Raw genomic sequence first — 27,812 nt, 5'->3', positions numbered from 1 at the left:
AAAAGAAAGGAAAAAAAGAAAGTCAATGACTTATAAAACTGTGTATGTGCATGTGCAGTTTATATGTGTGTGAAACATACGCTCAGCTCCTTTATTATGGAGAAAAGTGTCCTTGTGTGAACTTTTTCTCCCATTCCCATCAGGCCTTGCAACAGATGGGTGCATTCCCCTCCTCGCTGCCTCACAGACCTCTGGGAAGAGCGCAGTCTTCTCCTGCAGGCACTGTCAACCCTGTCAGACATCTCTTTACTACAGGTCAGTGTGTCAAACATATGAACGTGTTAACCAGCGTGCTTACCAAACAGGAAAATAATCCATGGGAAAAGTGATATGCTGTTTATGCTCCAATTGTATTGATAGCAGTCACAACACCCACTGTTGTTGACTTTTACTATCTTTGATGTGATGGCTTATTCGCATCACTGCATTCTTCTTCTGTTTTGCTTCCTGCAGGACTTGTGTATGACAGTCTGATGTTAAAGCACCAGTGTGTATGTGGCAATGCTCACATCCACCCAGAGCATGCCGGGAGAGTGCAGAGCATCTGGTCCAGGCTGCAGGAGACAGGCTTGCTGGGCCGCTGTGAGGTAGGCACATATGCATTCACACACCCAAAATAAGTCAAGAGTAAGTGTGCAAAAAGCTTTCTCTGTGTCTCGCTGTTTGTGTCTGAGCAGAGAATTCGTGGGCGTAAAGCTTCTCTGGATGAGATCCAGACTGTCCATTCCGAGTTTCACACTCTGCTCTACGGAACCAGTCCACTGAATCGACACAAACTGGACCACAAGAAGCTGCTGGGTACAACATTATTGGCTTTAGAGTGGTGCCTTGAGATACAACTTTATTTCGTTCTGTAACCATTCTCCTAACTCAAAACTCTCATATCATTTTTCCCCATTGAAATGAAACTTAAACGCAATAATCTATTCCAGCCAAACCCAAAAGAACATTTTTTTTTTGTTTGTCAATGGGGAAAAAAAAATAGCACTCCATAATATTGTACTTTATAAAAACATGAAGTAATGACATCATTAAATAGAATGTGAAGAATTCATTCCAATAGTTTTTGCTACATTTTGATGTTTTGTGCTTCATTTCAATGGACATTGAGATGCTCATTCCGGTGTATGCAACCTGGCCAACAGGAGAATAATACAGACATAGAAACACAGGAAAAAGAGTTTCACAACTGACATACAACACGTTCGTTTTAGAAACATCGTCACCTTATTGGTAGAAGTTAATTATAAAAAATAAAAAAAATACAGTCCTGACAAGATCATGATATATTTATGTAACATAACAAGAAACTCCTTCAAACTGAGCCAGACCATACCAATTTGAATCGTAATCCCACTGAATGGAACACAATCGAACTGTGCCATTTTAAAATCAAATCGTCTTTGAATTGTATTGCACCCCATGTACTGAGATATGAATCGAATAGTCTTTTATCAGAGAGATGCACAACCCTAGTGTGTATCTCCATGTCTGGTCTGCACAACAACACTGCCCCTAAGAGGCCAAGGCAGGCACATCAGATATTTACTTCTATTTATTGTTTTCTATTACAATTAGTGTCGGGAGAGGCCCCAATACTGCATTATAACAGTGGTATCGGCATCGGCAAGTACTAACAAGTAACATGCCGATACCATTTTTTCCAATGTTAATAGAGGACTTTGGATTCAGCATCTTGTTTCTTGCTTGTGCATGACATTCACTGGTATGTGACGTGTTCACTGCATGCCGAACCAAGATATCCTATTGGCCCTTTACTGCTCTGAACCAATGGCAGGGCAGCTTTTTCATGTTGGGGGAAAAAAAAAAAACTATCGGTATGTTATCTGCATCGGCCAATACTGCAAAACTGGGTATCGGAATCAGTATCGGGGCAAAAAAAAACTGTACATACTGTACATATATACACACATATATATACATATATATATATATATATATATATATATAAAGTTAGAGCTGTCTAACAATTAAATTTGTCACCAGATTAATCATTTCTTAGAATTTTGATTAATCATGATTAATAATAACTTAATTAAAAAGATTTTTAGTAAGATTTTTTGCCCGCCAAATTTGAAGAGCAGTATGTTAATTCTTTCAACATTTAATGTCTTAAACACTTTTCCATCCACTGCACACTCTCATCCTCCTGTTTTGAAAAATTAACCCAGTAGTTTGACATGAAGAAATATTCTGAATGTCATACGCAAACATTTATGAAATGCTTTACTTTAACACATGTAGTTATGTTTATTGTTCAAACACAACCTGAGCTACCTCAAATGTAACCATCCGCTGTCAAGATAAAGATAATCTGTGGTCAAAATTAATAGTGCAATTAATCTGCGTTAATACATGATTAATGCGATCATTTTTTGTGATTAATCAATGAGTTAACACTTTAACTTTGACAGCATTAATATATACATACACTTTCTGTTACTTGTTTATTTTCTGTTTGTTCTGTCAAGTTGCATTTAAAGTTGAGTTTTGGTAGTTGATTAAATACAAGAAGTCTTGAAATTAGGAAATAATTATGATATTAATCATGACATCAGTATCAATTGAAATAATTGTAATAATTTTTTTTTTCCCCCATAATCACCCAGTGTTTAAATCTCAAATGTTTGCTCGCAGGTCAAAGCAAAGGCTCATATCTTGAAAAAAGCTTAAAGTTGGAACATGCATTCCAAGGCATTACTGTATTTTTACTTGCTTTTGACTGCAGTGGTTGAGTTGGCCTGAATGTCGTCTTGTGCACACCAATACTTTTGTAACAGGTCCAATCAGCCAGAAGATGTATGCTGTTCTCCCGTGTGGTGGAATAGGGGTGAGTTTTGCTCAGCGTCTTTGTGGTCATAAGTAGGTGCCATTTTCAGAACCGGAGTGCTTTACTGCCCTCTGCAGGTGGACAGTGATACAGTGTGGAATGAGATGCACTCGTCTGCAGCTGTCCGCATGGCGGTGGGTTCCGTTATTGAGCTGGCCTTCAGAGTGGCAGCAGGAGAACTGAAGGTAACAAACACACACTGATGTATATAAACACGCACTCTGTTCTAAAAAGGACATTACCTTTGTTTAGACACGTCCTTTACTACCTCTTTCTATGTCTGAATACCAGAATGGCTTTGCAGTAGTACGTCCACCAGGGCATCATGCAGAAGAATCCACCGCCATGTTCGTACATTTGTTTGGTTTTCAAATACTAAAACCATTGCACAAAGTTGTGCTTTTCTGAGGACATTTTTGAATTGCCGCCTTCTTCTCTTTGTTTGTGTGTGAGAACAGGGGGTTTTGTTTCTTCAATTCAGTCGCCATCACTGTCAAGCTACTCCAGCAGAAACTGGGAGTGGGCAAGATCCTCATTGTGGACTGGGTTAGTGAGCACACGCGCATGCGTATATTAACATAAAATTCATTCAGAAGTTGTTGCAACTGTAGATTTACTGATTGAACAGTGTGTGCTGCTGTTGCTTGCCATTGACCAAAACAGTTGCAATGGGCTGTCTTGTGTCATTTAAAGTGTATGGATTGAGATAATGTTTTCCAAACTGCTACTTAGGACCATCGGTTTACTACACATGTATTCTTTTTTTTTGGTTGTTGTTTTGTTTGTTTTTTCCCAAAAAGAATTGTCCAGAACAAATTTAACTATCCAAAGAAACACTTCCCCATAATTTTCAACGTAAAATGTTGAGCAAACCATTGTGCTTCATACCAATGATGCTCTCTCTGGGATGCCACTGTAACCCGCCACTGCAGGACATTCACCATGGCAACGGCACGCAGCAGTCCTTCTACGCTGACCCCAACGTCCTCTACATCTCCCTCCATCGCTACGATGACGGCAACTTTTTTCCTGGCAGCGGGGCTCCTGAAGAGGTAAACGCACAAACCATCATCCTCAAACTCAGACTGTAATGCAATAACTGCCTGTGCTCATAGCTGAAAAGGGGCTCATTGCAGAGGATGAATAGAAATGAAGGCTGACATGTGCCTTAGTTTCCTCGTGATTGCATTTATTTACTTTGCAAGCCTGCCTGGATTTTCACTGCACATCAAGTTCCCAATTTAACGCCCATATCCAACTTGACTGTCTATTTCCACCTACATTTCACGTGGCAGATATGAATATGTTTACACTGATGGAACACTGGACTAAGATTAGAGTCTGACGGTATGATAACCATGAGCAACAATATTGCAGATTTAAAATTACAGCTCTAGTTTTTAAAATATTTGCATAAATAAAACTTACTTTTTTTCATAAAACACTAGCTATTTTATTTTTATTGAAATATTTCATATTTGGTACATAAGAAACCTCTACTATGTTAAGTTTAAATAAATGTTAATTTTCTTCTGTTTTAATTCTTCTTAATGAGCTATATTTAGAACAAATCAGTGGGCTACTCACGTTATGCTTGGGGCTAACTGGTACCAGTTGGCATCATATATGTATATTTTTTTAATTAAACATTAATCAACAGAGCAAAAAGGCATCCATACTTACACAGTGTCTTTCATCTACTCCCTCCCCTCTCTGCTCACAGAGAAGGAGGGGGGTGGGAATTAATTTGAGGCTATTAAATTCAAAGTGGTGGCTTGGTTACTCTGCTCTGCAAGCAGCCAATCATATTTTGTCTTGCTTAGAAGTCCCCTCACCCTTACCGTGCACAGTAAATTTTGTGGAGTAGGTTTTACTCTAAAAAGACTATATTCGGTCCCAGTCTAAACAGAGTCAACTTTAAACATGCGGGGATTGTTTTTTGTGTTTTTCCACGATCAGGGATGCTACAGAGCCATGTTGTTATGACAACTTTATAATATCAAATTTTTCGCCAGGTCCTAAGTGTGTGCAAAGTTTTTGTACATGTTTAATGAGATTCATTTTGGAGAAGAACAAAGAAGAATTTATCCAGGTATAATAGGGACCTCGGAGTGGTTGCTACTCGGGTCCTAATAAACACAAGTGTCATCCCCAGGCAGTGACAGAACAGAAGTAAACAACAAAAAAAGCAGAAATAATACTTGTATTACACATGACATAACGTTTAAATTGCTTAGACTGGCTCGATATGTATCCAAATTGTATCTACATTAGGAAGAGGTCTGATACTAATCTGAGGGTATACATTTTTGCACATTTTTTTTCTCTTTACACTGCAATGATGCCTACCCAAATTGTGCTTTCTACGTAAAGTCTCCTGAAAATTCAGTATAAATCCAGCCTAAGAACAGAATTTCTGTTTACATGTACATTTACGTTCAAGGCAACCACATCCAATATGATAGTGTTTACATTTTGTGAACATGTGAAATAAGTACACAGTATGTAAGATGAAAATCTGAAGCGTTACCTACCCTTTAGCTGACACAAACTTGAATAACAGATGAACTTGTGACGCAGTTATTCTTTTCTTTCCCCAGGTGGGATCAGGTCCAGGTGTTGGCTTCAATGTCAACATCGCGTGGACTGGAGGAGTTGAGCCCCCTATGGGTGATGTTGAGTACCTCACTGCCTTCAGGTAATCACAATTGATTCTTACTTCCAATGTACAAGCTTCAGATACTGTAGTCAGTAATACACAGATGTGACACACAGCAATACAGAATGATTGTTGTTCAATGTTTACTTTATGAATCTGATGGCCACTTAACTCATTCACTCCCAGCCATTTACACAGAAGCAATGTTTTACTGGATTTTAGTATTTCTAAGTCAGTTTTCAAGTTTGTTAGTTCATTAAATTGAGCATCAGCAAGCCTGCAAATGATGTCATCCACTTACTGAACCCTGTTTGGATGTGTGCAGGAGTGTGGTGATGCCGATTGCTCAGCAGTTCAGCCCAGACGTGATTCTGGTGTCTGCAGGCTTTGATGCAGTGGAAGGTCATCAGTCTCCTCTAGGAGGTTACATTGTCACTGCCAAATGTGAGTTCCAAACTGGTTACCTTGGCAACTGGCAGCAAAAAAGTCATGTCATGCTGAAGACACTCTTGAAAAATGATTCAATGTCCTGTATACGCGTATATCAATATTTGTTTGAGTGAGTGCTGATTTTGGCAGGTTTTGGTCTGCTAACCCAGCTCCTGATGGGTCTGGCTGGTGGGCGTGTTGTTATGGCGCTGGAGGGAGGTCATGACCTCACTGCCATCTGTGATGCATCAGAAGCATGTGTCTCTGCACTCCTTGGAGATCCGGTAGGAGAAAACTGCAGACACCTCCATTTCAAAATTTAGCAGTTATACATTTAATAATAATGCATATATTTGTGGAGACTTGGGTCAAGTTGTATTTTATAATTTAGAATGTGCAGAATTTCACAAGTTACTTCATGTTAAAAAGTAGATAGTTCTTAATATGAAAATAAAAATGCACTGAGCTGTCACCACCGTCTTATATATGCAATTACGCCACCTAGTGGCAGCAAAATGACCTCAACACAAATCAATACCACACTCATTTTTTTACAGTACATCTTTTTAATTTTAACTCAATTTTATGAATTATTATGAAATTACTGTATCAATGACTAAAAGATGCAGCCATAGTTCTATTAGTTTAACACTTTTACATTAACAAGAATGAAACTTAGAAAACAAATATTTTATTGTACATTTTATTTGTACATTTAGAACAGAAATAAAATGTGCGATGAATCATGAGTTAACTATTGAAGTCATACGATTAATTACGCATATATCTCCATCCATCCATTTTCTTAACTGCTTATTCCTTGCTTATTCCTCACAAGGGTCGCGGGGGGTGCTGGCGCCTATCTCAGCTGGCTCTGGGCAGTAGGCGGGGGACACCCTGGACTGGTTGCCAGCCAATCGCAGGGCACACGGAGACGAACAACCATTCACACTCACACGCACACCTAGGGACAATTCGGAGCGCCCAATTAACCTGCCATGCATGTCTTTGGAATGTGGGAGGAGACCGGAGTACCCGGAGAAGACCCACGCGGGCACGGGGAGAACATGCAAACTCCACCCAGGAAGGCCGGAGCCTGGACTCGAACCGGAGTCCTCAGAACTGGGAGGCGGACGTGCTAACCACTCGATCACCGCGCCGCCCTTATATATATATATATATATCCATCCATCCATTTTCTTGACCGCTTATTCCTCACAAGGGTCGCGGGGGCTGCTGGCGCCTATCTCAGCTGGCTCTGGGCAGTAGGCGGGGGACACCCTGGACTGGTTGCCAGCCAATCGCAGGGCACACAGAGACGAACAACCAACCACACTCACAAGCACACCTAGGGACAATTCGGAGCGCCCAATTAACCTGCCATGCATGTCTTTGGAATGTGGGAGGAGACCGGAGTACCCGGAGAAGACCCACGCGGGCACGGGGAGAACATGCAAACTCCACCCAGGAAGGTCCGAGCCTGGACTCGAACCGGAGACCTCAGAACTGGGAAGCGGACGTGCTAACCACTCGACTACCGCGCCGCCCTTATATATATATATATATATATATATATATATATATATATATATATATATAGATATATATATATATATATATATATATATATATATATATATATATATATATATATATATATATATACGTATATATGTATATATGTATTATGGGTGTCAAAATTATCGCGTTATTATCTCGTTAACTTAAAGTGCCTTGAACGGCGGAAATTTTTTTACGCTCGATTAACGACCACTCCTTATTTGGAAAGCCTCTACTCAGGGAATTCCAGTCACCACGCAGTAGAAATTTCCACATCAAAACTACCCAATAGAAATGCACTGGAGCTAAAACATACAGGGGCATATTCACTAAGAATGCGCTGCGTCCGGTAATGGCTCGAAATATTGCAGCACAACTGCACCCGCAGTCTGCGCCCAGTTACCAACCTATTCACTAAGCATATTGCTCTAATCATATACCGGCGCAAACACGCCCCCAAAACTGACAGCTTGGAGCAAATTTGCACCTGATTTACCACACATGGCAATGGATTTGCGCCAACAACATGGTTGTTATAGTAACAGTTGCGAGAAAGATGATATTATCAGAAAGCGAGGTTGGACCGAGAGTAAGCGTTTAGAGCGCCATTAAGATGGACAGCGCAGAGAGGACGACAACGACGTCATTCATTCATAAAGTACAAATTATTGGTGCGATCGTTTTTAAAAAATATATTTTCAGAGGTTGGCGTGCATCTGGCACGTAAAAATGATCGTAAAATGCCTCCCCGCCATTGCCGATCAGCCAAGGTTACGTTATGTGTCCTAAACCAACATAGAAAATTTCACCCTCTCTCTCTCTCTCTCTCTCTCTCTCTCCTCTCTGCGTGATGAGCCAGAAAGGGACGTGTCACATGCACTGCTGTCATGATCCCGGGATCGAGGTTGCAGCCAGCAAGTTAATACATGCTTTCCAAAAACGTTATAGGCGTCACGCAAACACGGTGTTGCTATTTGCGCTGGCATTAGTGAATTAGACGCTGCATATCAATGAGTCTCATTTGCATTGGGGTGGGCATATTTTGCGTCAAATGTATGCAAATTTCCTAATTTACATACGCGCAAATAACACCGGCGCACTGTGACGCAATCTGTTTAGTTTTCGTTGATGAAATTACAAATATCCCTAACTTTCTGTGAGTAGTGTGCATTTTATCTCTGGCAACTCTGCATTAGCCATCATTAGTTGGGTTTCCTGTGTGCTCATTTAAGCCAACAAGAAAGTAAAAAGGGCAAAAATATTTCATTATTGTTGTTGATGTTTCCTTCACAGAGTGACTCTGCATTTCAATGGCCTCAAGAGAAGCCGTGTCCTAAAGCCTGCGCCTCTCTAGAAAGAGTGATCGAAATCCAGAGTGAGTCAACACAAACTCGATGCTCTCGATGCCGCGGCACGTCTCCCTCTCACCCTGCGTGCGTTTCTGTGCGTTTCTTTTAGGTAAACACTGGCCTTGCCTGCAGACTTTGTCCCCGACGAGCAGCCACTCGCTATTGGACGGCCCCCCGGGAGCTCAGGTTCAATCAGAGAAGGACGAGGCAGACACGGTTAACGCCATGGCCTCGTTGAGCGTTGACGTGGAGCAGTCGGGCTCGGCCGCCGACATGGCTGACGCCAGCAGGTGGGCGGAGTGACGACGGCTATGCTCGGCGTTCGGAACGCAATTCAGCACTACACTGCGCTTTACGGCCTCTTTGTTTTCGGCGCAGGTCTACAGAGGAGCCGATGGAAGAGGAGCCTGTTTTGTAAGCGAGACGCGAACATGAACGCCACCGTCACCTCCTCCTGGCACCTCCTCGACCTTCTTACGGATTGCGTATCGGTACGCACACACGTTCACACTGAGTGCAAATGTTGCGGATGACCCGGAACGGCGGAGGGAGCGCAAAGCAAGGTCAGTTCTCTCCACCGGGAGGAGCAGACCAATTGTTAAGCGTCTCCACGGCAACCGGAGGAGGGGCATGTCAGCATGGACACGCCTGTGGCGTTAACGTTGACGCTGCCTCCTCTGCTCTCCTTTGGAACCTGCACGCAGCACCACCCTTCTTTTGTCACCTGCTCACGTCTGGGAGTGGCAGTTGGACAGCGCCGATGCAGCAGGAAGTTTATTGAACGAAGGATGAGGAGGAACTAGGGTGCCTTTTCGTCCACTCACACACACACACACACACACACACAATAAGAAGACATCCAATGAGAACCAATAAACAACAAGCACCGCAGCACCTCAGCAAACGAAGCAGCCAATCGGGACTGAAGGAACACAGCGATGCGCACACACATGCAGCTGTTGTTGCTCACTTTGTTTTCTCGTCGTTTTCTTCTCATCTGGTTGCCTTAATTTGTCAGTCGTTTGTATTTTAGAGCGGGAGAGCTTGTGACGTTTAGAAATGAGGGGGCTTTATTTATTGGTGGAAATGTATGTCACTTGAAAGCACCACCTCGTTTTCTCTTTCTTTCCACTCGACAGGCGACCGCGGGATTGTGGCGTACGACCACCCCGTCCCTCGTTATTTTTTGTTTGTTTGTTTTTTTTTTTTATTGTACTGGTGTAATAACATGTCCTGTCTTGTTGCCCACAGTCACATTACAGTGTCAGTTGTTTTTCTAAATATGTATATACTTAAATGTAAAAAAAAAAAAAACACACAAGACTTTCACTTTTTTATATTAATAAATATAAGAAAAATAATTATATATATATATCATATATCGTCCCTAACGCTTACCTAGGGATGGACTTAATATTAAGCAAACATCTGTATAGTTTAGCACCACAACTTACAGAGCAAGCAATGAAATTGGTCACGAAACGTTGAAGCCTGGCGTCCTCGTGACAAGAGGGTTCGTTGAGGGCAGTAAGATGAGAACGTGTTAGCTTTATTTACGTGTATCTAATCAATGGAAGATTCACACAAATACAATTGCGTGAGATCAATTCTGAGCAGCTTTATCTGTTTCTCAGCTTTTGCCAGATGACGTGGTGGACTAGAAGTTTTGGCAGCTTCGGGATGGTTTTCCATTTTAATTAGACAGACAGTTATATTATGTGTGTATATTTTGATAAAAAAGTTTTATCCTATAAGAGTGATGATATGAGTATATTGTCAGATGATATATTCAAGTTAAATGCAGCGCAACAGCACACGCTGATGATGTAATTGTTGTGAATGGCGATGGACAGCAGGCTCCTCTGGCAGGACCAAGCCTGGATTACATATTTGGAGGTCATTGATGAATGCAATGTTGAGAATATCCAGCAGTGGCATACTCAATACAACTCCACAATTGCAACCAAGGCCTTTTTTTTTTCTTTTTTTTTTGCCTGTGCATGTTTTTGCATCTGCAAATACCATGCAACGTCTCTCCCTTTAAACTCAATGCAAACTAATTCTGATCCAACATGCTAAGTGATCGTTTTAGACCTTTTTTGGGCTGTTAGCTCTTCTTTGTTACTATTTGTACAATGTGGTCCTTACGTTGAATAAGATACTTGTAAACTTTGGCACATAAAAGAGCTTACATGATTACAAGTAGGGACAGAGCCAACTCTCAAATAATTTGAGTGCAACCTATAAAGATGCCACAAAATGATGCCTAAGCAAATGTTTATATTATAGTACATGGTACACAAAAACAACCAATAGGTGAGTTTTTTCTGCAAATGTTTGAAGCTCACGCAAACTTATTTCCCATGAATCTTTGCAGTGTATGATGTGAGGTATGTAACTTGTGCCACTTTTAGGACCATGGTAATTGTTGTCATGGTAACACAGCACCAACTCTTCATTTACTGCCTTTGATGGCCACAGATGTCACATATGCATCAAATTGGTGAAAGATGTCGAACAGCAGGACCGTGAGACATTGTCTTATGTTTCCTGTTGATGACTGACAGCTTCTCATATTGACACCATGGAATTTTACGAGTTAACATCCAGTAGTACACAGATGTCAACTCATGACCAGTTTTGACTTACACGTAACGTGTTTAGTTGCTCTGCTAGTACACAGAAATGTGACACGTGAGGACAAAGAGCATGCTAGTACAATTCAGCGCACGAGTATCATATTGGTAGACAAGCTCAAAACGTTCAGTGATGACCGTTAGCCAAAGTTATTTTCATTCCAAAACAAATTTGCCATTGTCAAAATGTCGCCGACAAAAAAACCTTTCAGGCCATGTCTTTGCGTCAGAACAGGCAAAAAACGATACGTACCGTTGACGTGACTGGATGTTCAGTCTGACGTCTGCTTGGGAAGATCCATTTTTGTTTTCAGGAGCTACAACGCCAAAGGAAAAAAACGACACTTAATCATATCGCTTTTGAGAAATATTTTCTAAATTCTTTAACATTCCAAAAAAACTAGTGGAAAATGTTGAGATGGTGATACAAATATGAACTCGTCCGTGTTTGTCACGTAAGCAGTCACAATGACACGTTTTGGAAAACAACCAAATGGATCTGTGCTTCAATATAGTGGAGTTCAGTTCCCCAAATTTGGAACCTGGCCTAACACAATAGTGAAGTCATAATTCAGTATTTATTTTTGTCATCATGTTTCCTGCCCCGTGGAGTGTGAAGGCTTTTTTGCATCGCTACAATCGAAAGTTGTGCATTGTAACTGGTGGGAGAGTCCACAAGTCACTTTTCAAGCAAAGAGTGCCTTGTTGAACAGATCGTCCCCTCATAATCTGCTATCATGTCAGTATTTTCCCCACAAACCAAATTGGCCTAATATATGTTTTTGTTGCCCCAGGCCATTTACTGGAAGAGCACAGTTTGCAGTTGGGAGGTCGACGAAACTTTTGCTTGACGGACAGATGATGTACATTTAGGCGTGGCCACACCTTTAGAACACACACAAACACATATGCTCATGACTTAATCCTCTCTTTTCTTTTTTTTATGTATGTTTGAGACTGTGGTGTACATGGTGGCGGGGGCAGTTTGTTTATATTTGGACATTTAATGAGAAAAGGTAACAGTGGGACCTCTCTGTTTTGTTTTGGGTTGTTTTTTCAGGAGCAGGGATCTTCCCTCTTTTTTTTTTTTCTTTTTTTTTTGTTTGTTTGTTTGTTTGTTTGTTTTCTCTCACCTTACTCATGACCGAAAATCTTCATATATCGTTTAGTTAGAACTGATCACAAGCACATTCCTTTTGTCCTTCTTGTTGATTGAAAAACTGAGAAAAATTTTCCAGTGTCTACTCACGTGTATATAAAGTGCATATAAGTGTACACATGTGCAATACAAGCTATCCAAGCAATCTATTACTGTGACTATTATTGATGATGAGACTTGTTTTTCCTCCCCCTTCTCGTCAAATTGATCTCCTTTTGGTTGAAAGGGATGCTGACTCTCATGACGATTGATTGACACTCACATTCGGTTTGGGGTGGGTTTTGTGGACGTTGTGTTGAAGCCCATTTTCAATATCTTCACTGTAAAGTTGTGATGTTGACCCTGAATATCTGTTTCTTTGTTGTTTTTTAAGTGGGCCTGTTGTTAAACTTGTCTGGAAACTCAATAAAGCAATTCACTGACTGATGGGTCGCATTTTACTTGTTGACTATATGGACATGATTGCATTTTAATGCTCCGCTAATGTTTTAGTATTCACATGGGATTTGCGCAGTTCTCTAACTTTTATCCCTATTTACGTCTGCTTGTTTAAGACCTTTTTCTGGCCACATCATGGGGAAAAAAACTAACTTTTGTTGTGTAAACAAATGGTTGCGCCTCTTGAATGCTTGCCCACGCATCAAGTTACACAACCAAGTCAATTTTTATTTGCCCGTTTTGAAAACTTGTCAGTGAATGAGGTGTTCAAAATGTTGCAAACTGTGTTGTCGCTGAGTTATTAGCATGACTGTCCACTGTCCGGCCATCCTCCTTTTGAGACATTCATAAAACTGGTACAAACCGAAAGGTAAGCACAGCTGCAACAGATTTGTTTTGTTGTACGTGCAGATTAGTGCAAGCTAACAGTGACAGTAGGCGCCACATTCAGTACACTGACAGTTATATTAATTATAGTATGTTTTGACTCCTCAAATAAAATTGCTTTTATTATGGGGGGGGTTTCCCCCCACACTTTGTACTCCAATTGACTTGTTCAGCTACCTAGCTCCATCCTGTCGTCATGGTAATATAACGTGAAGAAATAAATGTTTTCCCAGCAGTCTACCATTCTATAGTGTTTTCTCTTGGCTGTGTTTTCTCAACCTGATTCACCATTTATTGTTTGTTTGTTTGTTTGTTTGTTTGTTTGTTTTTAAGCTAAAATATAGTACATAATGTTGATTGCGCTCATTGTGAATGCAAAAACACTCATTCCAAATTGTGTGTTGGCGGGCATTTTAAGACCTATAAATGACTGATTTGACGATAATGTGATCTTTTGAAAGATAGCCAAGATCTTGTTTTTCACTTTCAGCAATGGATGACTAGTGTCTGTGTCCCAATAATTTTACATGCAAAATTGTTGTGTTGTAAAGGGACAAAAACAGCATTATAAGGGGTTAAAAGAATATATTTGAAGTACATTTAGATCAAGTAGATCCACTACAATTGACATTTGATACAAAGCATTTGATTAGTTGGCAAAGTTCAGTACACCGCATAGTGGCATCTAAACACTTCATCAGATACGATGATGAAATCTCATTTCACCTCATCTTGAAGATACTCAGTGCACTTTTACAAAGTCTATCACACAGTGATGACATCATATCCTGTCAATGGAGGAAGGCAGGATCTCACATCTTGATGTCGACTGGGATGCTGACAAGGCTTAGCCCGGGTTTTCACTGGATGCGGTTGCGGTGCGGTGCGTCTTGACTGCGTGCTCCGGACGGGTCAATTTTTTTGTCAATCCACACCGGCTCCGCACAGCTGCGGTCCGGCAGCTCCGTCGCCGCCCACTTCCCAACGTGTCTCGCGGGACCGCGCGCGCGCGCGCGATCATGTAGCATTTCACAACGAGAGGTGGACTTCTTTTGATTTAACCTTTTCTTCTTCTTCTGCTCTGAGATTCCATGCAGCATCCTTTTTTTGGTTGTCCTTGTAAAGTATATTAATAACGAGAGTCGGGTCAGTGCGGGTCCACTCTTTATTTCTGTCTTCCGCGTCCGGCTGCCGCACAGTACGGCAAGCGAGACGGGCACAACAAGCAATCGCGAACATCAAACTCACAATACATTACAGTCCTTATAAAAAGGATGTGCCGTGTCATATATTATTTTGTGGTTTTCCACCTCCAATATAAACCTCTCCTCGTCCATGTTCGCTGGTGTCTAAACCGTGAATGAGCACATGGCCCGGCGACGCCCACGTCACGTTTTGCTGAAAAACTTGCGAAATAGGAGCTGGCGAGTGTTTTATTCTGAAAGGTAACCGGAAATTTATTTTGAAACTGCCTCGGTCTTCCTGTCCCGCTCGATGTGTTTTGTGCTAGCTTGCCATTTGCCGGAGGCCTACCGCTGCGGCGTCCGGCAAAAATAGAAAATAGGTCTATCCTTGCGGAAGGCTTGCGGCACGCCGCAGGCCTTCCGCAGTCGACACGCAACGCACCCGCAAGCGGTGTAAACTGCACCATTCGAATGAATGGAATCTAATTGCTTGCGTCGCCGGACCGCACCGCAACCGCACCGCAACCGCATCCAGTGAAAACCCGGGGTTAGGGAGAAGCTGCTCTGTTCGAGGCTAAAAACCGAGCACACGGTCGTCACCTCAAGTTTGATTTAAGTGTCTGGCGAGTAGATCTTGACGAGATGCTGCAGTTCAGTCGGGTAGCCGGTGAGCGGACAACGGCGGTTGGCTTTCACGTACGTGTAGACGCAACGGTAACAGAAGACGAAGCCCGACGTGGACAGCGCGGTGGCGTTGACGCGAAGCCGCCTGCAGAGCGGACAGCGCGACGTGTCGGCCGCCGCGTCCGCCGCATGGAGGTGGAGCGGGGGCGGCGGCGCCGGGAGGGATGTCAGGCTCTTGACGGCTGCCTGGTTGTCGGACGAGTACCACCACTCCAGGAACTGCAAGAGGAAGACCCCCAGGGACAGGGAGGTGGACAGGGAGACGGCTACGCCCCTCGCTGCTTGTGACATCAACCACCACAACCGCTGCAACGTGCTGGAAATCAAAACAAACAAAACACATTGGGAGACCAAATTAAAGAACGTAATATTCTAATCATTTTTAATTTGTGATAATTATATAACTGTATACCTGTCCCCGGCCGTGATTCCCCTTTTGCTCGCGTTCACCTCCATGTCTCTGATATCTCGCTCGGTGAGTCGAGCCAGTCGGACCCTGGCCAGCCACAGCAAAGGATTGTGGGTGCGCACCGCCCCGAAGATGAAGAGCAGCTGCTGGCAGAAGATCCACGCCCGCCAGGCCGAGTTGACGTACGGGTAGGCCGCCACGGCCGCCCGGTACAGTCTCTGACTCCTGCTCTGCGCCAGCCGTATGGAGAAGTCCTCCTCTTCCCTCTGGCGGGCAAACGTGGCCTCCAGCTTGGCCCGCAAGTACGGGACAAGGCACAGCAGAAGAAGAGAGCGCCAGCGGGCCTTGGCGTGTAGGCCCAGGCCAACGGGAAGGCCCCGCCCCACTGAAACCCTTTTCAAACCGTAGAAGTTCTCAGAGAAGGAGGCGCTACAGTGGGACAGGAAGTGCTTCTGCAGGACGACGTCCAGCAGGAGGTACAACTCGTCAAAGTGGCGCCACAGGAAACCAAAGTGGGACGGGTTGGACTCTGCAAGAACCTGACAAGGCAAGAAAGGAGGAACCATACACGTTACAAAACATACACGAGTTCTTGATAAAGGCACACTTTACATGAGATCAATAATCCTCAAAGTGTGCTACAAATTTGTACCATGTACATTGAGTGAAGTGTCTCACTTTGACAGCGTGCCTCAGCGCCGGTTTCACCGCCTCCATCAGAGACTCCTGAGCCAGAACCTCAAAGATGGACGGCTGCTCCCGCACAGTGCTGGAGGTCAGATGAGCGCCGGCCTCAGCCATGACTACCTGCAACAGATTATAATACCACACTTGTCAATCACCATGGAAAAGAGGCAAACTGGATTCAGGTCATATTCATACATACTGATCCATCTAATTTTTATACATTGGCTGCATTGGTTTGTGTGTGTATAGTTACCGTTTGTTGGTGTATGTTCAGAAGATACCTTTAAGATATTCAAATTTTGTTTCACCCCCAATTTAGATTTCGCATGATCTATAAAAGTACTGGCACACGCCACAGGTTCAAAGTTCCAAAAGACGCTACATTAAAACTTCTCTCGTACACGATACAGACGAAATCAATAGTAAGTGAAACTTTCTGTGTACTTTGCAAAAAAAAAAAAAAAAAACGAGGTTGTAAATGTTCGCTTCGTGTCAATCAATGAAACAGAACCGTGATAAGATTCCTTACTCTCGGCCTCAGCTAACTGTTAGCTGTAAGCTTTCTGATGTTCTTGGGCGTCCGTTCCAGTTTCGTTAACATACCACGCTGTTTGAAAGGTTAATTGTCCATTTTTGAAAGACACGCATAAGCGACTGTTCGATTTGGTTCACCGAGCGCCCATTTCGTCTGTCACTCGCTCTCTTTCCTTGTAAACACAGCTACTTCCGCATTACACGACAACACGCCATAGGGGGGGGGGGTCAAAACTTTATTTAAACATTCATGAGAAGTCAGTCGTTGTCACGTGATTACCTATAACTAAATTAATAATAATAATAATAATAATAATAATAATAATAATAATAATAATAATAATAATAATAATAATAATAATAATAATAATAACTAATATATCAAAGTGATGCCTAATATGTACATGTTGTAATCTGTAATTTTGTGTTACATTATTTATCATATAAAAATACTGAAGTAGAATATTATAGATATGATCATCATCATTATAATAATAACGGTGGTAGTAGTAATAGCTAGAAACAATAATAAGTAATAACAATAATAACAATAATAATAATAATAATAATAATAATAATAATAATAATAATAATAATAATAATAATAATAATAATAATAATAACAAGGTGATTAAAAAAGAATGTGCCAACATTATCACGTGATATTTCAAAAATGAAAACTAGCTTGGACACGTGTTGCACATACCGTTAAGTTTTTATTTCCTGTTTTACAAGTGCTAAATGTGGCCACCACTGGCAGCACAACATTAATCCAATAAAGGAAGAATACGGGAATGAAGGGAATGGGGGAATTCTCATATTGTCTTGATGTTGTCTGTGCTTGACGATGGTAGTCACATTTAGCACTTGTAAAACAGGAAATTAAAACTTGAAGGTATGTATAACACGTGTCCAAGAGCTTTCCATTGTTTTTCGATTTTGAAATTCCTGTATTGCATGATGATTTTTGGCGTACCGTATTCTTTTTGAATCACCCTGTACTTATCATTGACAGTGCTGCAAAAAACAAAGTAGCCTAAATCCATCCATCCACCCATCTTCTTGACCACGTATTCCTCACAAGGGTCGCGGGGGGGGGGGGGGGGGGGGTGCTGGAGCCTATCCCAGCTGGCTTTGGGCAGTAAGCGGGGTACACCCTGGACTGGTTGCCAGCCAATCGCAGGGAAGTAGGCTAACTATAAATTGTAATTTTTAAATGGAGATTTATCTTTTAATTTGCCCCTTTCTGAAAATCATGAATTAAGCTAAAACTGTCTATCTGAACAATGGACTGACCAGATGGAAGTTGAACTTTTTGGAAAGTGTGTGTCTCACAGAAAAATAATAATAATAATTAAAAAAATGCATATGGAATTTCTGTATGGGATCATGTTGTCATAATGATTTTGTCATTGATAAGAGTTCTTCTGATATATGACGGTGTCTGCAGAAATCAATGTTTTAAATATAAAATAAAGTTGGAAAATAACATATACTGGATACTGTGTGGGGCTCTAAATTCAACTGTTTTATGTATGGGATCTAATTAGATTGTGAAGCATGTGAGGTACAGTATACCTAATGAAGTGGCCAGTGTGCACCTGTACATATAAATCCAATCTTACTTTGGGAAGTGCACACCCACTGGCACATTCCCAGCCAAAGTTGCACTGTAACAGTCTTTATATAATGGAAGAGTGAGTGAAACAGATGGATGTGGAGACACCGCAGCCACCCGGCGTTATTAAGAGAAAACAGGAGGGACAGAGAGTGGATGAAAACATCTGATGAAATGCCAGTTTAGTGGATGAGAGGAAACATTTGGTGATTGGAAAGGATTACGGGATTACTGACACAGCCACTGGCTGCACCAAAGTCTCTTCCATCATCATCATTTGCTCGCTCCAGCCGTCTTCCTGGAATGTTTTCGGCAACAGGATGGACGTTCAGCAGGAATGGTGAGTCCATTTTGGGGAAAATGTAATCAATAAGACTTGTTTTTGTCTTAATTGGATTTGGATGAAGCTGCCATTTACATTTTGACCTTTTTCTTTTTAAAATGACATTTTCGAGTTTTAGGAACATACAAAATGCACTAACAACAGTTGCTAGATTGTATCTAGTTCTTTGTTTATCCTTTGTTTAAAGGTCCCCCGGCCTTCAAGCAAATAACAGACAAATGAAGTTTAGTTGTATTCTGTCAGTGTGGCAGAGAACCATCAGAAGGGAATTCATCCAGCTGTTCCACTTTAAATGATGATGATGTAATTACACAGATGGCAGGATCGTTCAGATGACAAAAGCTGTGCCAAAAACATGTTTGTTATTTAAGAACAAACATGTACAACATGCTTTTTAAATGTCAATATGATTATTGAAGAATGACCAGACGAGGCAAAGAGGTGATTGTCGTGACGAATGATATCGTATATGCCTGATGAGTCCACTTATTATGCATGTTGACATCGACATCCTTTGATGGAGAAATGACCAATTGTTGTTGTTTTTTTGCTTGAAAAGTACCAATAGTAGCAGAACATAAAAATAAATAATTTGAAAAATATTTATTACAACATACTTGAATCAAAATAAAATGCCCTTTGCTTAAAAAAAAGTGTGCATGCATCAGATCAATAAAATTTATTTGACTCAGCCAATTGATGACCCATTAAAAAAAAAAAAAAAAAACATAAATTTGGGGAACGACCTTCTCAGATATACCTAAAAAGTATACAAGTACAATTAGTATAAAGTGCATAATCTTGTTTTTTTTAAGTCATCACAGAACAGACAGACAGAGCGATGTATGATGCCCCTAATATTACTACAGTGACCCTAAAGGAAGGAAAAGACTCAAGACTGGTGGAAGGGCCCCTGCAAGTTACTTGTCAACTGTTTTGTGGTATTAAACTGCAAGACACAAAAGTCAACTCAACTCAGCTCAACATTACTTCTTAGGCACTTAAAAGAAAATCACAGCCAAAACACAGCATTGTCAATACAGATACAACATAAAAATAAATAAATACATTGATAAATAAAACAAAAAAATAATGAATTTGATACTCCTATTACAAAATAAATTCTAAGAAATTAATAAAACAAAAAAATGAATGAAATGTATACTCCTTTAAGACATAAAACTAGTCAGTGACATTTAAACACATGCAGCGCTTCATCTGTGTCTTCAGACTAAATTGTCACAGAACTTATGTAGCCACCTGCTGTTCCATTTGTGGCCTGTTGGTCGTTTTCACAGGAACTCATAGCAACTATTTCAGCTATGTGGCTATTTGATCACGTAAAACTAATTTGAAGCAAATTCAGATTGGTGTGAGTGGTAGGTGGTTGGTTACCTGTGGATGGGTTTTTATTAGATTTTAGGTGTTGTGGTGTTTTGTTTTGTTTTTGTTTTTTGTCCTGAGTTCTCCCCTTGTCTCGTGATGGTTAACCTGGTCCACATACTTCCCAGTATGTGTGACCAATCAGTGCCCTCATCCTATTGTGTTTCCCAGGTGTGTCTTGTTAGTGCCTCATTAATGTTGTCAGTGGTGGTTGTTCAGTCTGTGGGTGTCATGTCTGGGTCACGCCAGGGTTAAGTTTGAGTTCATGACCGTCAGGTCAACTGTCCGCTTGGAACTGATGTAACAGCATCAAGTTTCAACTGGTTTGAAGTTATGTGACAGCTATGTGATGTCAGGAGCTTTGTGATGTCAATCTTTAATCCTTTACTTAGTCACAACCAGTCAGATGGATTCACTGTCTGTAGTAGCTGAGAAATGTGTGTGTTTTGTCGGATTGTTACCACTGTTCCTCTGTACAGCTCCACAGCCCAAGGGGGCTTTGCGTCTGGTGATTCTCGATGCATTCTCGTTTTTGTTTTTTTTCGTTTAGTCAAGTTGTGTAAATAAAGAGGTTGGGATCCAACCTCCAGCACATAACAGTGGGGGAGCATTGTCGCATCGCAAAGTTTTGGAAGAACTGTGTTTTTGGTCTCCAGTCAAGTTCACACCCGTCTTCGTCACATCCAGATGTCCACGTCACCAAATTTTCCTCGCCTTTGTCAAGTTCCCCCCTCATCTTCGTCAAGTCGCCCCACGTTCCACCAAGTTGCCCACATTAAGTCATCCCCTCTCTTCAATCCAGTCATGGCGACCAGTCCGCTCACGTCCTCTCCAATCCTGGCAACCTGCTTCCCCTTGTTGAGTCAATCAAATTGGTATTTGATCACAATAATACAATTAACTCCAAAGCCAATAAAACTAATAGAGCGTCATTTGTTTATTTTAGGTGCCAGTGCTGATGTTGAAAGTTGACCAAGAAGTGCAGAATGTAACCACCGCTCCTCTACTCATCCAAGAGTTGCTCCTGTCGCCAAGGAAGCATGCGTCTCCTCATTACTAGCCTTCTTTTACTCGTTGTAGCCTTTGGTTTCTTCTTCCCCTCGGTGGCGTGTTCACGGTCGTGTCCCCGCCATTGCCTTTGTTACGAGCGCACCGACTTGGTGGACTGCCGTGAGCGTGGGGTCCAACACGTTCCCAGGGGGCTCCCACACGGCACCTGGCTGCTGGAGCTGGGTGGAAACAACCTGAGTGAAATTTGTAACCGAGCCTTCACTGGGCTGTGGTCCTTACGGGTGCTGGTGCTGGCCAACAGCCACATACAAGCCCTTCAACCACAGGTCGGAATACGGAGCATGCAGACATTTGAGTCAGCGGTGAATCATTATCTTTTCTTTCTTTTTATTTTCTCACGTATCTACAGGCATTCTTTTCACTGTCGTACCTGGAGAAGTTGGATCTCAGTGGGAACCAGCTGACGAGTCTCCCCGCTGACTTCTCCGTGAGCCTGTCTGCTCTCAGGGAGTTGCGACTGGAGCACAACAACTTACATCATCTGTCTGCGTACAGGTGCATGCTGCTCCATTCAGTGAATGTAGCTTCAGTTAGTTTTCGTTTTTTTAAAAAGCATTTTCGTTTTTATTTTATTTCGGTAACAATATTGTTTTTTTGAATTTCAGTTGTAATTATTTCATTAGTTTTAGTTAACTAAAATAACCTTTAATGGCACCTGTGTTTTTCGACACTCTCTCTTCTTACTTTGACCATCTCCAAACATTTTTGTTTTGTTTATTTTATTTGAACTGAGTCAAAGGCCATTTTTAGCATATGTCGTGGGCCACTGAAAAATGGACGGCGGGCCGCAAATGGCCCCTGCGCCGTAGTTTGGACACCGCTGCTTTAAATAAACATTTGTTGGGTTTATTAGATTAAAATCGATTACAATCGTAATCATCCTGAATGACTGAAAAAAAAAAAAAATCCAGATGAAATTTTTTGTCAGTATTACCCAAACACTAATTTCTGCACCTTTATCCGGACGCTTACCATCACTACAGTTTTTTTTTTTTCTTGGATCATGTACCACCTCTCAACCTCACATTTTTTATTTCAACATAGTCAAGAAAAACATGCTGATTTGGTGATTTGTAAGGACTTTGGGTTAAGGACTGGATTACAATTGGAGAGAGTGAAAAGCCCGGTCCACCTCTTGCCCAAGCTCAAAATCACCTCTCAAACTCTACTGCTTCTTTTCCTCCGTCAGCTTTGAGTATCTGGACAACACTGAGAAACTGGACCTCAGTCATAACCATCTGGTGTCAGTGGGCCCTGGTGTGTTCAGGGGCCTCTCAAGGCTCCGGCAGCTCTACTTGCACAACAACAGACTGACTGTCGTGCTCCAAGGGAGCCTTGATATGCTGCCTGGGCTGGAGGTAACACTGAAAGTCCACTGGATGATTCTGTAGTGAAGCCCGACTGTTACATCTGTCTGTCTGTCTGTGTGTGTGTCCATCCATTCATCTGTCTGTGTAGGTGCTCCAGCTGAGTCACAACAACATTTCCGAGATCGACACGAAGGCTCTGGCTCCTCTCTATAGCCTGGCAGTTCTCGCTCTGGGGGGAAACAACCTGCAGCATTTGAAATTCAAAAGCTTCCTCAGTCTGCACACAACAGCGACACACATCCAGCTAGCAGGTTGCTGCTTTCACTCATCTTATGTTATTTCTAGGGCAAACCAATTTCCATGATGAATTCAAACTCACTCGACATAGTAACCATTTTTATCCTAATAGTAATGACATTCTACCTAAGTTCATCGATGGATGTGTTATCATCACCTCCATCATCATTATTATTGTTGTTATAACACTTTTGGCGTGCTGAGAAAGAGAAAGGACTTAAATTCAAATTAAAAGAGTCACCTGTGAACATTATGTTCACACTGGTCAATAATTTAGGAACAGCAGTCAAACAGTGTGCAAAGTAACAAAAGCTAGTGAAACATGAATTAATAAACATGATAGAAGTAGACAACGCTCCACTTAAACAAAAGTACAGATACTTGCTGCCATCTTGACAATTATTTAACAGGGGTTGTTGTTTGCGCATAACAATTTTAGAGTGGTTCTCAAATGAGCTCCAGAAGTTGATGTTCGGTGCTCATTTTATTTCTGACTCACCGACCTCGTCGATGAGCTCAGTCAGACTTTCAGCAAACCTGGGGAAACTAGAAACGATCTGTCCTTGCAGCCTTCATGAAGACAAAATAAAATGTCAAATATATGTTCTGCCTTTATTTTGATGTGAATGTGTCAACACACACGCAGAGCAAGCGAACAAGAGCTGGAGACCTTCTGTGTTGCCAATTTAGAGATATTGTTGCTATTTGGTGACTTCAACGAACATAATGTAAAGCAGCATCCAAATCGGTCACTGACACCTAACTCCATCTCCAAGCTGAGGTGAAGGGAGGGAAAGAAAGCAACGGCAGTCACCAGGCACACAACAACATTCAGCCAAATGCAAGAGTATAAAAATGTGTCTTAAGACGTGATTTAAACGTTTCGGCAGAGGGAGCAGCTCTGACCTCCGACGAGATAGGAAGGCGCCAAGCCATGTAATATTTTATATGGAAGTAACAAGACCTTAAAGTCGCATCTCAGGTGGACTGGGAGCCAATGCAAGTTGGCTAGTATCGGGGTAATATGATTGAACTTTCTCGTCCGCGTCAAAAGTCTAGCTGCTGCATTTTGAACTAACTGCAGACTTTTAAGGCTGGTCATGCGAAGACCAGAGAGTAAAACATTACAATAGTCAAGGCGAGACGTAACAAACGCATGAATTATAATCTGCATCACCATCAGACAGAATTGGACAAATTTTAGCAATATTGTGAAGATGAAAAAAGCAGTTCCAATAATATTTTTAATGTACAATTTAAAAAGAGAGATTCGGGTAAAAAATAACACCGAGATTTTTTATCTACTAGCTTTGGCTAATAGTACATTTATCAAGGTTTAGAGAGGTGTTAGTAAACAGATGCCGATGACAAGCGGGACCGACAATCAACATCTCGGTTTTATCTTGGTTAGCACATAATTAAAACGACATCCATTGCTTGATGTCGGCGAGGCACGCCTCCAGATTACTGCAGTTTTTTGGATTTGTTATTTCTATAGGCAAATACTGTATGCTTGAGTATCGTCAGCATAACATTGGAAGTTTATTTTATATTTACGTATAATATCACCAAGCGGAAGCACACAAATGTTAAATGCGAGGGCCAAGTACCAACCCCTGTGGGACTCCATACGTGATGTTACAGAGCTCAGAGGTCGCATTGCCATGAATTGCCATGATTACATGGTGCATTCTCTCTGAGAGGTACGAATGAAACCACGAGAGTGCTAAGCCTGAAATACCAATACATGCTTGCAGGCGTTCTAGTAGAATATTATGATCGACGGTATCGAAGGCGGCGCTAAGATCAAGAAATAATAATACTGACGAGGTATTGGAGTCCATTGCTAGGAAAAGATCATTAGTCACTTTAGCAAGGGCTGTCTCAGTAGAGTGAACGGCTCTGAATCCAGACGGAAAAGGTTCATATCGATTGTTAGCTGCCATGTTATCATTCAGACAACAGCTGAATGATTACCCAGCTGTTTTTCCCGTCTTCATGAGTTTGCCATCTTCTCACCACCAGGCAACCCTTGGAGCTGCGACTGTGAGCTGCACCGCGTCTTCAGCAAGATCCTTCACGTTCGCCATCTCCACATCGACGACTACCGCAACGTGACTTGTCACCTGCCGCCGCAGCTGGCCGGGGCTTCCCTGGCTTGGGTTGACAGCCAGCTGTGTATCGCGGAGACCGCCACCGTACTCGTCATCACGGTCACCGTGCTGGTCACGGTGGTGGCGGCCGTGGTGATGGCAGAACGCAACAGGAAGAGGAACCGTGGCAAGAACTGGGACACTGAATCCCAAAATCACACCCACAGTCCCCCATCCTGAGAGCAGAGTACGAGTGAGTGGGGGCATATCCCAGCTGACTTTGACGAGACAAGAGTACTGTACCAGTACTACTGGCACACCCTGGACTGGTCACCTAACAGCAGCAGGCACATGTAGACACATTCACACCAACAGACTATTTACATTCAATTTAGATGTGTTTGCATTGTGGTAAAAAAGCTGGAATAGACTCAACTGATATTTAAATTCCGAAACTCAGACTTGTCAGGCAAGTCTGTGTGTGGATATGTACATTGTAAAATGAACCATCTTCTTACTTCGACTCAGAGTAAGTTGTGTGCTCCCATCTGGGGGTCAATAATAGAATTACACCCAGAATCGATGGCATTTAAACTGTAAATAAATGAATAAATAAATAAATGCATAAATAAATAAATAAATAAATAAATAATCAGCGAACGAGCGGGACCTCGAAGCTTACAAACATACGTTATTTCAATTAGTCTATAGTAAACACCCAAACATAAAGCATGGAAAATTAATTAACTCATTGTTATCATCCATCCATCCATTTTCTTGACCGCTTATTCCTCACAAGGGTCGCGGGGGGTGCTGGCGCCTATCTCAGCTGGCTCTGGGCAGTAGGCAGGGGGACACACTGGACAGGTTGCTCATTGATATATTTTTTCCAATTAAAACAAAAACAACAACAACAGGGCAATTTCAGGGTGTGTGCAAAGACTTTCATAAGGAAAACAAATACTGCATTCATTTCTTTTTTGTTCAAATTTAATTTAACTCTGCTGACAAAAACAAATGCAAATAAATGCCTTTTCATCTTCAAATAAGATTGCTTTTTAAGGGGTGCATAGACATAGAGTTATGGAACGCTACACAACTGCAATACACAAGTGTATACATACATTGAATTTGTCCAGAATTTTATCTGCTTCATTTGTCTGGAAACAACATGTGGATCCACCACAGCTAGCCAAATAACCACTTGTGAGTAAAGCCACTGAAAATTATACTTATTGTAGAATACCTGTCATTTTTATATTGTATTGTGAAAGCCCTTAAATAAAAGCGAGGCTATACCTCAACCACATCTTTTTTGTCTCATTAGGGTCACAGGTTTGGTGAAGCTGATTCCAGCTGATTGTTGAACTACAAAGGGGCTGTAATGCAGTGACAGAAGTAAGAACAGTGACTTGTAAAAAGATGAAAAAGCAGTTTATTGAGAGTATGATACATTTTTAAGAAGGTGATGGCAAGCAGGCAAATAATTGTGGTGCGCTGCTCTCATGTAGTCGGATTTATTTGCCAAGCATTAGTAATTCGTCCTGTCTGTATTTTCTACAATTCACTCGAAAGTATAAAAATCAAACTTAATCAAAATGTAAAAAAAAAAAAAAAAAAAGATCACGATTGTCCACATAGGAAAATAAATGCTTTTCTTTATAACAATTATAACCACACAAGGATTACTGTTGGACTTTATGGCACAAAGAGAACAAGAGTCCTATTTATAGTGTGGAGCGAAACAGATGCAATGAACGATGTTTGAATTACGCATGTGTGTGTTTGTTTCCTGTATTAAGAAGGCAGAGCACAGTCAACAGATCAGATTACCACTGTTTTTATCCTGTGTGCTCCCTGTCGGCCGTTTATTCTTGTACAGTTACAATTGAAGCTACTAGTGCAACCTGCAAACACAACTGAATTTGTGTTTGTGACATGGTGTCGCAAAATCTGTGCAACCACACATGGACTAAAGACGACCTCCCCATCTCTCCTTTGGGGTTATAAAGGTCTAAAAACATTTGCAGACCATAACAACAAGGATTAGACAGATGTAGTATGAGTGAAAGAAGGGGGGAGGATTTGAGTGATGCACATGTCCCATCATGTAGCAAGAAATGTACTCAGCCGTCGCTGCATGAGATGATGTCGTGTGCATCTATTTGTTGCGTGTACATTATATTTTGCATATTTTCACGTGTTTTTATGTATATGTGAGTGTGCTTGTGTGTCTGTCAAACTGCATGTATATTTGTATATTACTGTCTTTGTGTGTCAACTAGCATTTGTGCAACTACTTGTTAGACATACAGTAAATAGATGATTTATCCTCCTGACAACCAGAATTTTTTATTTTTTTTTGTCCAATCATGTTTAGTTTGATATTCCCCAAGCTTTGTGAAGTAAATGGAATACTGCAAAAGAAATTTTGGGGGAAAAAAAGTTTATATTTTTAAGCTATGATGTGTCCACTACAGAGGACATTTTTTAAAACTTAAATGCTAGGCTCAAATACAGTTAAAATAATCCAAACAATACTTTAATGTGTTCTTAAGAGTCTTATTAGAAAACATGCTATCAACATTTAAAGCCTACATTTTTTCAGTAATATACACTTTCTTTTCCTCTTCCCTAAAAATTGCTTGCACTGAGGGAAGCCATTTTCTTTTATGATGCAAAGGTAGCAAAGCCCCACCCCTACACATTTGGTATCTTTGGAAAGCTATGA

The 27,812-nt window shown here is 41.5% G+C and overlaps 3 protein-coding genes across 8 annotated transcripts in view; 2 read left to right on the top strand and 1 right to left on the bottom strand.

Annotated features, from left to right (window-relative positions):
• The window catches only part of hdac5 (histone deacetylase 5), a 65,972-nt gene extending 52,906 nt beyond the window's left edge, over positions 1 to 13,066 (top strand). For all 3 annotated transcript variants that reach the window (XM_077534816.1, XM_077534810.1, XM_077534802.1), the window contains 14 exons: positions 144 to 255; positions 454 to 587; positions 678 to 798; positions 2,802 to 2,851; positions 2,929 to 3,036; positions 3,143 to 3,198; positions 3,310 to 3,397; positions 3,784 to 3,903; positions 5,452 to 5,549; positions 5,836 to 5,954; positions 6,090 to 6,223; positions 8,793 to 8,874; positions 8,958 to 9,138; positions 9,227 to 13,066. In XM_077534816.1, coding sequence (XP_077390942.1) covers positions 144 to 255; positions 454 to 587; positions 678 to 798; positions 2,802 to 2,851; positions 2,929 to 3,036; positions 3,143 to 3,198; positions 3,310 to 3,397; positions 3,784 to 3,903; positions 5,452 to 5,549; positions 5,836 to 5,954; positions 6,090 to 6,223; positions 8,793 to 8,874; positions 8,958 to 9,138; positions 9,227 to 9,266 — 1,443 coding nt within the window. In that variant the 3' untranslated portion in view covers positions 9,267 to 13,066. The remainder of the gene's footprint in view (positions 1 to 143; positions 256 to 453; positions 588 to 677; positions 799 to 2,801; positions 2,852 to 2,928; positions 3,037 to 3,142; positions 3,199 to 3,309; positions 3,398 to 3,783; positions 3,904 to 5,451; positions 5,550 to 5,835; positions 5,955 to 6,089; positions 6,224 to 8,792; positions 8,875 to 8,957; positions 9,139 to 9,226) is intronic.
• Positions 13,067 to 14,045: 979 nt separating this feature from the next.
• Positions 14,046 to 17,166, bottom strand: pex12 (peroxisomal biogenesis factor 12). Of its 2 annotated transcripts, none has more exons than XM_077533129.1 (4): positions 16,686 to 17,166; positions 16,424 to 16,552; positions 15,749 to 16,284; positions 14,046 to 15,652 (listed from the first exon to the last, which is right to left on the bottom strand). In XM_077533129.1, the coding sequence occupies exons 2-4, from the start codon at positions 16,544 to 16,546 to the stop codon at positions 15,265 to 15,267; spliced, it is 1,047 nt and encodes a 348-aa protein (XP_077389255.1). In that variant the 5' UTR covers positions 16,547 to 16,552; positions 16,686 to 17,166; the 3' UTR covers positions 14,046 to 15,264. The 2 variants fall into 2 exon arrangements, with proteins under 2 accessions (XP_077389255.1, XP_077389187.1); XM_077533061.1 differs by having other exon boundaries at positions 16,962 to 17,166.
• Positions 17,167 to 18,748: 1,582 nt separating this feature from the next.
• Positions 18,749 to 26,390, top strand: LOC144027342 (uncharacterized). Of its 3 annotated transcripts, none has more exons than XM_077534772.1 (6): positions 18,749 to 18,924; positions 21,257 to 21,647; positions 21,731 to 21,876; positions 22,571 to 22,739; positions 22,840 to 23,002; positions 25,014 to 26,390. In XM_077534772.1, the coding sequence occupies exons 2-6, from the start codon at positions 21,351 to 21,353 to the stop codon at positions 25,319 to 25,321; spliced, it is 1,083 nt and encodes a 360-aa protein (XP_077390898.1). In that variant the 5' UTR covers positions 18,749 to 18,924; positions 21,257 to 21,350; the 3' UTR covers positions 25,322 to 26,390. The 3 variants fall into 3 exon arrangements, with proteins under 3 accessions (XP_077390898.1, XP_077390915.1, XP_077390907.1); XM_077534781.1 differs by lacking the exon at positions 18,749 to 18,924 and adding an exon at positions 18,949 to 21,167; XM_077534789.1 differs by lacking the exon at positions 21,257 to 21,647.
• The last annotated feature ends 1,422 nt before the right edge of the window (positions 26,391 to 27,812 follow it).

Source organism: Festucalex cinctus, chromosome 1 (genome assembly GCF_051991245.1).
Source record: "Festucalex cinctus isolate MCC-2025b chromosome 1, RoL_Fcin_1.0, whole genome shotgun sequence".
Classification (NCBI taxonomy): Eukaryota; Metazoa; Chordata; class Actinopteri; order Syngnathiformes; family Syngnathidae; genus Festucalex; species Festucalex cinctus.
Note: the sequence above shows the minus strand (reverse complement) of the source record. Positions and strands in the feature narration are given on the sequence as shown.